Here is a 14,785-nt window from a genome sequence, read left to right on the forward strand (position 1 = left end):
TAAAGGCAAGCATGCCATACACCACCTTTACCACCCAATCTATTCACGTGGCCACTTTCAGGGAGTAATGAACTTGAATCTTATGATTCCCCTCTACATTAATGCTGTTCAGGGTCCTGCCATTAGCTGTTTATATTTCCTTAACATTTGATCTTCCAAAGTGCAGCACGTCACACTTACTCAGATTCAACTTCATCTGCCATTTCACCGCCCATATCTGCAACTGATCTATATCCTGCTGTATCCTTTGACAACCTTCTACACTATCCACAACTCCACCAATCTTTTACCATCTGCAAACTTAATAACCCACCCATCTACATTTTCCTATATGTCACAAAGAGCAGAGGTCCTAGTATGGATCCCTGTGGAGCACCCCTAGTCACAGACTTTCAGCTTGAAAAACAACTCTCCACCAGTATTCTCTGTCTTCTAAGCCAATTCTGAATCCAAATGGTCAAGTCCCTGTGGATCTCATGCGTCTTAATCTGCTGAATGACCCTATCAGAAAGTACCTTGTCGAAAGCCTTATGTAATATTCACTGCTCTACTCCCATCAATCACTTTTACCAACACTTTGAAAACTTCAACCAAATTAGGAAGGCATGGCCTGTCCTGCAGAAAGCCATGTTTATCATCCCTAATTAGATCATTTCCAAATGTGTATGAATCCTATCCCCAAGAATTCTCGCCAATAGCTTCCTCATCATAATGTGAAACTCAACAGTATTTTCTGTGCAAAACCGTCCTTTGTTCTATGTAGATATATGACTGGAAGTCTTATTTAGTTTTGCTATTTCTGCATTGTTATCTATAACTGACATGTTTCAGAGCTGCCATTTTCCACATCTAACTGTAAAGGGTGGCTGTTTTTAGGGAAGAGTTGCTATCATGGTGGAGAAGTGCCTGAAATTAACTCACCCAATGTTGCATTAGACCTTTAGTTTTGCAATGTAAGTCTGCGTAAGATTATATAGTGCATTGTCTCGGCATGACATTGGGTGTGAGGCCATAACATGCCACTTTATTATGCCTGATGTATGTTTAGATTAGATTAGATGCTTACAGTGTGGAAACAGGCCCTTCGGCCCAACAAGTCCACACTGACCCTCCGAAGAGCAACCCACCCAGACCCATTCCCCTACATTTACCCCTTCACCTAACACTATGGGCAGTTTAGAATGGCCAAATCATCTAACCTGCACATTTTTAGACTGTAGGAGGAAACCGGAGCCCCTGGGGGAAATCCACACAGACACAGGGAGAATGTGCAAATTCCACAGAGACAGTTGCCTGAGGCGGGAAGTGAACCCAGGTCTCTGGCACTGTGAGGCAGCAGTGCTAACCAACGTGCCGCCCCAGTGATCCTAAGCAATGTTATTGATACACTGTTATATTTCCAAATTCCTGACAGATTATCTGCTCACCCTTTTAGATTGAGCAGTTATTTAGAGGGTTCTTTCCAACCTTTTTAGAAACCAGAATTCAATATTGAAAAAGATATTAAACTTCCAAAGGGAGAAACAGCAGCAAAAGATCCTCCAAGAAGATAGAAGAAAATAAACAGGCACCGAATATATCTGTCTCACTGTCATTATCAACATCTGTTAGAAATGAGTAAAGGTTCTAGACCACCAACAAACTGTATTATCTATTGGGACAAGATATATGCTCAGGAGGATTGGCCAGCCATCCCTTCACAATGCCCATCAAAATCACAGTTATTCTGAATTTTATTAACAAAAGCTCATTCTAATAGCAACTAGTGACTTGTGAGACACAACCCAATTCTTGGTCCACAAATTCATCTGAGAAATCACAGATATTGGCCATGTCTCCATTTTAACTTCAGAGGAATAGACAATTGGCCTCCTTAAATTAAGACTTCGCTCCCTGGACTGTTCCAACAAAGCTTTTGCAGTATAGCCCAGAAAGAGTGTCTCACATTATAGTGGCTTCTGTACCCTTCATAACTGACAAAGAAGAAGCGCTCGTGATGGAGAAGAAATTGGAGATTGAGAGCAATACTGAGCATGAAAAATGATATCAAGAATTGTCTTGAAGGGTTATCTAATGAAGCCTGATACAAAAATGCACCATTCAGTTTGAAAGGGCAGGTAGAACCTCATTAAACCCTGCTGAGCTGGATTTGGACTTGCTTTCATTGGGTGGCGTTGCACTGGTTATATGGCAGGTAGTCCCTGGTCGGTCTGCAGTGCATGTGAATTTAGTTATTTTTGAAGTCCTTGAATTATTCCACCTAATGAAGGAGCAGCGCTTCCAAATAAATCTGTTGGACTCTAACCTGGTGTTGAGTGATTTTTAAGTTTGTGCACCCCAGTCCAACACCGGCATCTCCAAACTTTGAATTTTTCTGTTGTTGAGAAAATAGTTCCTTAACAATATGATTGTATGCTTAATATCTTCACCTGATCTCACCTTGCTGCCTTACAAAATCTTCCTTATCTTTTAGGAGATAGCAGCAATCGGAGAGATAGAGCAGTAACTGGCAAGGCTTTTAAGGTTAGGTGGATTTTAAGGCTTCAGTTAGCAGATAATATCAGAGTAGGAGAAAGTGAGGACTGCAGCTGCTGGAAGTCAGCATCAAAAAGCGGGGCCCTGGAAAACCACAGCCGGTCTGGCAGCATCTGAGGAACAGGAGAGTCGACGTTTTCAGCATAAGCTCTTCATTCGATTCTCCTGCTCCTCAGATGCTGTCTGACTGGCTGTGCTTTTCCAGGGCCACACGTTTTGATGCTGACTTCCAGCAGCTGCAGTCCTCACTTTCTCCTACTCTGATATTATCTGCTAACTGAAGCCTTAAAATCCACCTAACCTTAAAAGCCTTGCTAGTTACTGCTCTATCTCTCCGATTGCTGCTATCTCCTAAAAGATAAGGAGGATTTTGTAAGACAGCAAGGTGACATCAGGTGAAGATATTAAGCATACAATCATATGGATAAGGAAATATTTATTCAGCAACAGAAAAATTCAAGGACTTCAAAAATAACTAAGTACACATGCACCACAGACTGACCTGCCACATAACCAACACAACACTACCAATAATATCAGAGTGCTGTGTACTGCAGTACTTCATGATGGGCAACAGACTGGGGGAAAATCACAAGGCACTTGTGAATGGAAAGCCGTTTCACGTGGTGCTCCGCAGGACCCATGGGACCTCTGCTGCATTATACATTAATGATTTGGAATTGAACATGAGGAGCACAATTGGGAAATTTGCAGATAACATAAAAATTGGCTGTGCGGTGGGTAATGTAGAGGATAGCTATAAGCTCCAAAATTGTATAGATGAGTTTGTGGCATGAGCAGAAAAGTGGCAGATGGAGTTCAGATTTGATAAGTGTGAGGTAATGCATTTTGGGACGTCAAACAAGGGAATACATGATATACAGGACCATACTTAGGCAGTTGGATGAAGTGAGAGATCTTGATGTGCAAGAGCATGTGCCCCTAAATCGTAGCAATATATATTGGAGAGAAGAGATATAGAAAGTTCTTCTTTATTTGTTAGAGGTATGGAAAACAAAAGTAGGGATATAAATTGTACAAGGGACTGGCGAAGCCACAACTGGGGTATTGTGTACAGTCCTGATCACCACATTTCAGGGAGGACATAATTGCTCTGATGAGGAGATCCATGTATGTGACGGGTACTCGTGTAACTCAGCCAATGTTGTCTATCTTATACGCTGCAAGCAAGGATGCCCAGAGGCACTGTAAATTGGCTAGACCAAACAGACACTATGACAATGAATGAATGGACGCTGTGCAGCAATTGCCAGACAGGGATGTTCTCTCCGAGTCGGGGAACACTTTAGCGGTCAGGGACATTCGGCCTCAGATCTTCGGGTGACCGTCATCCAGGGCAGATTTCAGGATACATAACAAAGCAGAATGTCCAAGAAGATGCTGATAGCCAAGTTCAATGTGCATGAAGATGGCCTCAACTGGGACCTGGGGTTCATGTCATGCTACAGGTGACCCACTACACTATACACACAGCCTTACATACTCAGACACTCACGCAGACCCTCTCTCTCACACACGCTCACACACACACACTCACTCTCTCTCACATGCGCGCACACACACACCCACGCACTCTCTCTCTCAACACACACTTAGACACATACACACACACACACACACACACACACAGTCTCTCTCTCTTTCTCTTTCTCTTCCCCTCACATGCACACACACATATAAGTCTATGGGGTAAATTTGCATTTGCAGAATTGTATTTGCAGATATTTTCTATTTTACTCAACAAAGCACACAGTCTGCAGGCAGTCAATGCAAGGAGTCAATCCATGTAACATTTTATGAATCCTTACTTTGGAAATAGAACCAGTCTGACTCAAGATTGGATTACAGACAGACTCTAACTTTACACCTTTAGCATATTGTATGAACTGAGATGTCACCTTTTTTATAAAACCTTAAGTTATCTTGGGAATGTGACTTGAAAGATGTTCTGGGATTTACATATTAATAAATCAAAACCAGCAAACCATTCTAAAAGTTGAAAGACTTAACAGCGATCTAGGTTTGTTCAATATATCATATCAGTTGCATGAACTATGATTTTGTATTATAAAATTGGGGCGGCACTGTGGCTAAGTGGTTAACACTGGTGGCTCACAGCATCAGAGTCCCAGGTTCGATTCCAACCTTGGGCGACTGTCTGTGTAGAGTTTGCACATTCTCCCTGTGTCTGCATAGGTTTCCTCCGCATGCTCTGGTTTCCTCCCACAGTCCAAAGATGTGCAGGTTTGGTGAATTGGCCATGCTAAATTGCCCGTAAATGTAGGGGAATGGGTCTTGGGTGGGTTGCTCTTCGGAGGGTTGATGTGGACTTATTGGGCTGAACAGCCTGTTTCCACACTGTAGGGAATCTAATCTAAAAATGTTTTTTGATCCTACTTCACTGGCTACCTGCTGAAGGAGCAGTGCTCTGAAAACTTGTACTTCCAAATAAACCCCTTGGACTATAACCTGGTGTTGAGTGCTTTTTAATGTAATAATTTATCTGCAGAGAGTGCAGAGAAGATTTACCAGAAAGATGCCAAGGCTGCAGAATTGTAGTGATGAGGAGAGATTGGTAAGATTGAAGTTGTTTCCCTTGGAATGGAGAAGGCTGAGTGGTGACTTGATTGAGTGCATAAAACTGTAAGTGGTCGAGATAGAATAGACAAGAGGAACCTGTTTTCCTTGGTGAAGAGTTAAAAAAAAACAGGGGTCATAGATTCAAGCTAAGGGGCAGAAGGGATGAGAGTAAAAACTTTTTTATGCAGAGGGTGGCAGGTGGCTGGAAGTCACTGCTTGAGTTGGTGGTGGAGGCAAAAGTCCTTTCACAAAATACCTGGATCTGCACCTTAACTGCTATAAACTGCAGGATTATGGGCCATCTTCAGAAAGATGGGGTTAGAAAGGACAACTGAGTGTCTTTGGGTTGGCATGGACAAGATGGGTCAAATGGTTCCCTTCTGAACTGCATCATTCCTATGGTTCTAGTTCTTTCATTCACTTCCATCACTGGTTAGCCTTCAATGTTTAAGTGTTCACACAGATTGGTAAATTGCCCTGAAATGGTTGAGCATCCCTTTGCACATCACTTAATCTGAGAAAGGCAACACTTTGTGTATCTTGTCTTGGCAGGTCACTGTGCTTTAAGAAAAATGGAGATATGAATTTCCCACTGTACACCTCCTAACTGCAAAGCATGGAATGGAATGTTGCCTGCAGACATGTGTGGAATCATTACTGAATTCATAATCACAAGGACAGTACATATGTGGAATGGATATGCCCAAGTTTATTGCTTGTAGTGTCAGTGTTTTGCAACTTAAAGTGCAAACACTTGGCTGCAGCAATCCATACCATGGTACAAACATGGTCTGATGCCGCTCTATGGTCAAGGAGTTGGATTGCATGTGAATACTGAACATATTTGTCCTTAACAGCTTCTTTCATCTTTGTGACATCTGAACAGGTTGCTGGTACATCAAACAGGTGCAACATCAGCGGGTCTAAAAGTGAAAATTATGCCAGAGTAGACACCTTAAGAATGTAAGTGAAGATATTGTTACAAGAATGCAAGGTTATTTTAAATGACATCTATGTACCTCAATAAGTGTTTCCCTTCATTTTTGTCCCAGTACTTCTAAGTGCAGTCCTGATACCCTGATGGGATGCAGGGAGTCTGCTCTCTATTGCCTGTTAGCCTGGAAGACTTGGTTGGTTCACACCAGGGTGCCTGAGCCTAGAGGGCCCTGGAATGTCAAGAAGGTCTTGCCCAATGCAGGTCCAGCTCCTCGATTTAGACTTCTGCAGGCATTGACACCAAAGGCAAAGGGGAGGCAGAAAGGTAGACAGTTGCGGAGTGTCCCAAGAGGAAGCTTCTGACAGACCAGCATGTAGCTATTCTTCCATCTGGATGCCAGCTGGAACTGTCTTGTTTTCCTGAGAGGATGGGACACCTGAAGGGAGCTTGATGTGTCCATCTCCCTCCCATCTTAAATACTTAGTCATGGCAATAAACATCTGTGCACCTAGTTTACAGACATTGTGAGGAATATACCTCCTGATTCCTCAAAGCCTGTCCAGCATTTACAAGGCACATTCAAGAATGATTGAATATTCCCCACTTGCCTGGACGGGTCCACTTGCAAATATACTCAAGGAGCTTGACACCAGGCCAGATGGCCTCCTTCTTCAAGGAAGGACCAGTTCCAACACCGCACAGCCCAAATGGCCTCCTTCTTCAAGGACCGCAGATTCCCCCCAAACGTGATCGACGGTGCCCTCCACCACATCTCCTCCACTTCCCGCTCCTCCGCCCTTGAGCCCCGCTCCTCCAACCACCACCAAGACAGAACCCCACTGGTTCTCACCTACCACCCCACCAACCTCCGTATACAGCGTATCATCCATTGTCATTTCCGCCACCTCCAAACGGACCCCACCACAAGGGATATATTTCCCTCCCCTCCCCTATCAGCGTTCCGCAAAGACCACTCCCTTCGTGACTCCCTCGTCAGGTCCACACCCCCCACCAACCCAACCTCCACTCCCGGCATCTTCCCCTGCAACCGCAGGAAATGTAAAACTTGCGCCCACACCTCCTCCCTCACTTCCCTCCAAGGCCCCAAGGGATCCTTCCATATCCGCCACAAGTTCACCTGTACCTCCACACACATCATCTATTGCATCCGCTGCACCCGATGTGGCCTCCTCTACATTGGGGAGACGGGCCGCTTACTTGCGGAACGCTTCAGAGACGCCCGGACCAACCAACCCAACCACCCCGTGGCTCAACACTTTAACTCTCCCTCCCACTCCACCAAGGACATGCAGGTCCTTGGACTCCTCCACCGGCAAAACATAACAACACGACGGTTGGAGGAAGAACGCCTCATCTTCCGCCTGGGAACCCTCCAACCACAAGGGATGAACTCAGATTTCTCCAGTTTCCTCATTTCCCCTCCCCCCACCTTGTCTCAGTCGGTTCCCTCAACTCAGCACCGCCCTCCTAACCTGCAATCTTCTTCCTAACCTCTCCGCCCCCACCCCACTCCGGCCTATCACCCTCACCTTGACCTCCTTCCACCTATCACATCTCCATCGCCCCTCCCCCAAGTCCCTCCTCCCTACCTTTTATCTTAGCCTGCCTGGCACCCTCTCCTCATTCCTGATGAAGGGCTTATGCCCGAAACGTCGAATTTCCTATTCTTTGGATGCTGCCTACCCTGCTGTGCTTTAACCAGCAACACATTTTCAACCAGGACAAAGCAGCTTGCTTGATTGGTAAAATATCCACAAACATTTGCTCCCTCAATTGCAATAGTGTATACTACCTAAATTTGATTTGATTTTCATGGCATATATACTCAAGTACAAAAGTACAAGAGTACAGTGGAATGTTTAACAGGTTGCCACCTCGGTACAGAATCTTAAGAACAAGGCAAAAAGAAAGTACAACTTAAAAGTTAAACTTTGCAGTAATTGTAGTACAGTGGTGTCTTCTTAGTTCTGAGCAGAAAGTAAAGAAATAAAGCTGAAAGTTCAAATACTACAGTCTTTCTCAAGTGCTTAACCATAGTGGGACTGCACATCGAGGAATCCCTCAAGACCAGAAGTCCATACTAAGGCCACCTTGAGCCAAGACACTGCAATATATAATTGAAAGATCACCACATTGAGCTGAATTCCTTCATGGGCCACTGCGAGATCGCCACACTGGGCCGAGTGTCTGCTAAGTCAGGCTGAGAGTCCACCCAGCCAGGCCAGGAGGCTGCCCTGCTGGTCTTGCACTGTGGTTGAGAATCCGTGTTGGAAGAACAAAGAAAAGAGAGGAAAAGAAACACAAACGAGAAGGAAAAAAACAGAAAAAAGAGAGGGAACGGATGGAACAGACGAGCTCTGTCCATAGCGTCCTACTCCACCGCATTCTTGGAATGCACCTTAAAAGATGCACTAGAGAAATTCACCAACGACCCTTGAACAGCAGCTTTCAAACCTACAACTACTTTCAGTTAGAAGGATAAGGGTAGCAGATATATGGGAACACCAGCACCTGTAGATTTCCCTCCAAGCCACTCACCATCTTCACTGATGAATATATCGTTGTTCCTTCCTGGAATTCCCTTCCTAAAATTATTGGTCAACCAACAGCTCAAGGACTGCATCAGCTCAAGAGAGCAGCTCACCACCTTCTCAAGGGCAACAAGTGAAGGGCAGCAAATGTTCGCCCAGCCAGTGATGCCCAGATCCCATAAATAAACTAAAAAAAGACAGTTTATTGCAGATATATCTCCATGGCTCAAATTTGTCCATGGAAGTAGCCAAATGTATGTGTCCCAGAGCTAGCATGATACTCATAATACGGTGGCAGCACGGTGGCACAGTGGTTAGCACTGCTGCCTCACAGCACCAGTGACCCAGGTTCAATTCCTGCCTCGGGCAACTGTCTGCGTGGAGTTTGCACATTCTTCCTGTGTCTGCGTGGGTTTGCTCCGGTTTCCTCCAAAGATGTGCAGGTTAGATGAATTGGCCATGCTAAATTCCCCGTAGTGTTAGGTGAAGGGGCAAATGTAGGAGAATGGGTCTGGGTGGGTTGCTCTTTGGAGGGTCAGTGTAGACTTGTTGGACCGAAGGGTCTGTTTCCACACTGTAAGTAATCTAATCTAATGGACTCTTAAACGGATCCAGTTTACTCATTGCCTCTGACAAAAGTGCAGGCTGTTCGTGAACCTCTCTGTGAATTTTGATGAAGGCAGAGACTATGGATCATCCCCTGTCTGGAGCTGAGCAGGTGCCTGTTCTTTGGCTGTCATCAATGTCAGGGACATGTGGCATTTCATCCTTGACCAACTGCATAGACATTTCAATAATGCACTCAGCAGATCACGTTCATGAATCTAATCTAGAAAGAGAACCAACTGAGGTGGAAATCTGAACTGGTCAAGGATGTAGATTATACATTTGCTGGTCCAAAAGAAGATAAAGTGGCTTCTCCTCAGAAGTGGGGGTTGAGCTTACTGTCGATTCTGCTGGCTTACCTCATTATAATTCACTGGAATCCACTAATACTTAAATAAGAGAAGAAATTGGATATAATAAAGTAATAAAAGATTGTTTAGGATAAAGTGATAAGCACTGGTGCTAATGTTCATACAGGTCTCAGTGTATCCACATGATCAGTTACCTTCTTCTCTGGCTAACTGCAGCATTTTCTCCTCATACAGGTTGAGAAACTTAACATCTGCTACTCTACTGGCACTTTTGCTTTCTTGAGCTGGTTCTGAGAGATTCTGTTTCATAATGGCACAACAGGAGGGACTGATATGATGGAAGTGGATGAATGAAGTAATTGTCATGAAGCAGGAGTAGGAGAGATGGCGAGGTATCTCCAGTGAGTAATTAAGGAGTGCAGAGCGCAGGAAGAATGAGTAGTTTTGGAGGATGAGGTGAGTAAGTGTTGAGCTGCATTCAGTAATGAGGTTGCAGTCCTTGAGACTTAGTGAGAGTTATGTGCAGTGGCAGTTAGCGTGAGTAATGGTGGCAGTGTGTGTGTGAGATAGCAGAAAAAAGATGGTGGCCTTTACTTACAAATACAGAAGATCATTAACCTTCTTTCAGCACTGCTGGTCATTTTTATTTGGTCCACACTAACCTCGACCACTTTCTCTGTCCAGGCTGTATTTGGTGATGTGGCATCCTTTGGTAATCTGAAGGAAAAGTTACTGCCACTCTGTACAACCACCCTGGTCACCAGCTCCCTGCCGTGAAATGAGGTGTCAGCTTCTATTTCTGTGTCACCTGCTGGGTTCCAATAGTGTAGGATCATAATGTGAGGATCAGTTTCTGGTTTGTTATAGAGCTGGTGTTTGAATATGGTGCTAGTGCGGTGAATTTCACAAACGGCCAGCAAAGGTGAGCATTTTTAACACTTCTTCTGTAAAATTGCATGAAATAGAGGCCAAAGAGGTCAGTTCCATAATTAATAAAATAAAGAACAGAGAATTGCATGGGAAAGGTCAATGGAGATCACCATGGACTATCTGTCATGAATCCCACTGATTAAAACAATTTGCTAAACACTGGCAAAATTCAGCCCCAATTTTTTGATGGTTTCTATTATCCACACACCACCAGTACTCATTTAAATGTATTGAAAACAAATTCCTGCCTTTTAGAACTACTCTTGCGTGAAGAACCATTAACCAGCACTACCTCAAAGTGATTTTTCTAAAATCTTGTGCAACTAAAACTTGAACATACTTTTGTTGACTACATTTTACACAAAATATTGTTGCACAATCTATTTGTAGGTGATAAGGGAAAATTATTTTGTCTTCTATCTATTAAACATGTAAACAAATGACTAAGTAGCGTGAAATAAAACGACAGCTAATGGAGTTCATTGCATCTACCTTGAAATTAAATGGGATAATTTTGGTTTAAAAGACACAGCGGTACAGCATTCATTAAACAAACTCAACAAGACCTTTAATTAATGAAGTACATGGCAAGCCCAAAAAGAGAATTGGCAGTTCTGGACATAATTTTCAGGAACTAGTCAAGCTGAAAGGGGTTTGCAGGGAGAGCAGCTTAGCATGGCAAGAAATAGCATAGGCTTTGACCATCATTCTTCAATTCATTCTAGCTTAAGAATGGTGATGGAGGATAGGAGGATGAGTGACATTGTACTAGTGCTTAAAAAGAGAGAAAGGACTAGCGTGAGTAACTATAGGCCAGTTCAATGTTGGATAGACTATAAGAAAAAGAAATTGCAATATAATTTGGTGTTCAAGTAGACAATAATTGACCAATGACAACCAACATAGACTGGAGAAGAGAAATTTGTGCCTAATAAACTGATTAAAAATTTTGAGGCATACTGACATTTGATGTGATCTAGACTGATCTTTTATAAGGCTTTTGATAATGTTCTGACATGGCATACTCATAAAAAAGATACAAAAACAAAAGGGATACAATGGCAAGTGAAAAATATGAATCAAAGTTGGCTGGCAGAAAATCTTCAGCAAAGGGGCAAAGGTGAAAACAGTGCTTTAGCATTTTAATTAACTTTGGAGAAAGCATACTGGAAGGAAAATAGGCTCAGTTACCCAACAGACTGTAGCATTAATAAAAAATATAAAGTGTGAGGCAAAATATCTGGTCTATTTATAACTGTGGACACTTTTAAAAATGCTGAATATTATCTACATACTGACTAATTGAGAGAGTGTGGCTAAATCAAAGCTCATACATTTGTTATAATACAAATGGAAGAAAAGAAAAACCACATTGTTGTTACGACTGGGGTGAAAATTTGTTGGATTAGCAGAAATTGCAAAAATTTGCAAAAAAAGAAAAGATAAGGTCACAACTACAGCATCATAATCAGAATGTAGTGTAAATCTATGACTAAAACTTACCTTTCCTCTATCAAAAGTGACAAGTTCTGAATTAGATTTTGTCAGCCATTGTTTTCCAGAGTCTCCCTTGTCTCCATGGACAATAATGAAAACTGTTCCAACAGCACCTGCATTTGCTTCATCTCCAGTGTGTATATGAACACTGTATTCCACAACTAAATTGAGTAACAATGTAACAATTGAGTAACCCATCAGATAGCACTTAAAATGTATAAAATAAGAATATTTGCACATGAAAATTATTACTTTTGTTATAAAGCATAGAGACTTCTTTTGGGGAACTGTTGGCTATATAGAGAAGTTTCACCTGAAGTTTATTTTTATATCCATTGCACTGGACTGGGGACAGTAGAGTAATGACAAGGTAAGTTTCATAAGTATTTTGGTGGGACCATCTACTGCCACAGAGACTATCACTGTGACAAGGAAGTGGCAGAATCAGCTGCTAAGCCATCTTATGGCGATCCCAACACTTTATCCTGTTGAATGGAAACTAAAAAAACTTCCCTCAAGTGAAAACGAGATGTTTTGAATGCTGGAAGCTAAACTTCTAAAAATGCTGAAAATACACAGCAAGCCAGAAATTACCTAAAAGAAGTTAATGGAAAATGTTGATCAGGATCTGACTGATGAATGATACGTCACCATAGTCCTTCAGTGCCTACTTGGTCTTTTCCACCTCATCCTTGATTACCAATAGTTTCAGTTTGTAAGAATTCCTTGTTGATAGACTCAAGTCAAATGTTGTTTTGAACAACATCCAATCTACTGACTTGAATATTCACTCCCTCAGTGCTCTGAATATACTGTTTCGTACTGATGGAGGAGCAGTAGTGCTCTGAAAGCTAGTGCTTCCAAATAAACCTGTTAGATTATAACCTGGTGCTGTATGATTTTTAACTATTTAGAACTGGCTTGTTTCACAGCCAGTTCAGATGTCAGGATCTGGCCTGTCATGCAGCCCTATGCAGCCAACTGAGCTGGTATTCAAAGTACAACTAAATGGAAGTCACAGATCCACAAGTAATCATTCATCCAATCTTTTAGAAAAGTGTGAGAAATTCAGTCTTGAGTAGAAAGTAGTCTACCAGACTACTCTGACCCCTAGGCATCATGGTAGCCAACAAAATTACCAAAACACTGAAACAGCTACTGATGAACCTAAAGGGCCCGACACCAATAACCAGCAAAATGGATGTCATTTAAAAAATATCATGCCAGGACTGTGACAAACACTATATTGGACACAGGTAGAAAACTAGCCGCCAGGATACATGACACCAACTAGTCACCAAAAGGCATGACCCAGTATCACTAATATCCTTACATACAGACAAAGAAGAACACCACTTTGACCGGGACAACACATCCATCCCAGGACAGGCTAAACAGAGACACGCATGGGAATTCTTACAGCCTGGCATTCAAACCAGAACTCCACCAATAAATGCAACAATTTGGACCCTATTTACCAATCTCTTAGAAAAAGAACCGGAAATGATATCACCCACTTTAAGAGACCAAGACACATAAATAGAAAGTGGGACAGAACACCCGCGCTTCACCAGAGGGTCATTGATGATGGTACCTATTATGGTGATGAAATGTCTGAAAAGAAGCTGACCAGCTCAGTGAGCAAACTTACAACCTGAACCTCAACTTCAGCTACAAATCTTCTCAAAAATCATAATGCTCACTTAAATCTACCTGCAGGTCTGAAGACTCCATGATCATTTAGGCCTAATTACTGGTGCTGGACTAGCAAGCCTAGAGTAAATCTCCCGGCTTCCTGTAGGCCAGACGTTCATCACTTTGAGACAATCTGGAATCAAGTCACAACCAACCAGAAACGATGCCTGATCCCACAGAGACCAGACTCTGAGGAGGCTTGCTCTGATGCCAAGGAGGCCAAATTAGCATAGGAATGACAACGGGCCCTAAGGAGACCAGACAACGTGGAGGCCCAATGGAGTCATCTCCAAGAACCCCCGGAGCTCTAGTGGCTACAGCCCATACCCAGGACCTCATTGGGAACACATTCTTATCTCCCAAAAACACAGACTTCCATTACCAATGCCCAAGATCGACCAGAAGCAGACACCTTACCAGGAAACAATGTGCTTTCATGTCTCCCTCCTCAGCATACTCCTGGCAAATATCCAAGGTACTGAAAACAAACTAGTTGATCTTAAAGCAAGACTTACCTTCCACAGGGAACTGAGAGACTGCTGTGATGCTCTGTCTTACAGAGATGTGGCTCACTCCTGCTAAACCTGACTGTGCCTTACAACTAGAAGGTTTCTCTATCCATCACGTGGACAACATGATATCCTCAGGCAAGGCAAGGGGTGGTGGGGTCTGTCTCTTTATCAAAACTTTCAATTGTTCAGATGTTGTGACCTTGAGTTAGTGCTCCACTGACCAAGAATACCTAACAGTGAAGAGCCATCCCTACCATCTGCCATGCGAGTTCACCTCTACTATCCTGACAGCAGTCTACATACCACCTCATGTGGAAGTGAAGTATTCTCTTGAAGAAATATACACTACTACAAATGACTTGAGAATACCCCAAGGTCTTATGCATTTTATCTGATGATTTCATTCAGGCCAACCTCAAGAGTGTGCCACCAAAATACCGTCAACATATTTCTTGTCCTACCAAAGGGTCAAAAATACTTGATCATTGCCACACAACCATCAAAGATGCCTACTGCTCTATACCCCATCTGCACTTCGGAAAATCAGATCACAGTACTATGTTCCTCCACCCAGCAGGGGGGTGTGAAATGTAGGTGAGATGGCGATAG

General features: G+C 43.0%; 1 protein-coding gene across 1 annotated transcript in view; it reads right to left on the reverse strand.

Moving 5' to 3' along the window:
• Positions 1–14,785, reverse strand: part of LOC132815212 (lipoxygenase homology domain-containing protein 1-like) — a 202,642-nt gene that overhangs the window by 115,602 nt on the left and 72,255 nt on the right. Inside the window, exon 7 of the mRNA XM_060824026.1 lies at positions 11,976–12,130. Within this exon, the coding sequence (XP_060680009.1) occupies positions 11,976–12,130 (155 nt within the window). The remainder of the gene's footprint in view (positions 1–11,975; positions 12,131–14,785) is intronic.

The sequence above is a fragment of the Hemiscyllium ocellatum genome, chromosome 4, assembly GCF_020745735.1.
Source record: "Hemiscyllium ocellatum isolate sHemOce1 chromosome 4, sHemOce1.pat.X.cur, whole genome shotgun sequence".
NCBI classification, from domain to species: domain Eukaryota; kingdom Metazoa; phylum Chordata; class Chondrichthyes; order Orectolobiformes; family Hemiscylliidae; genus Hemiscyllium; species Hemiscyllium ocellatum.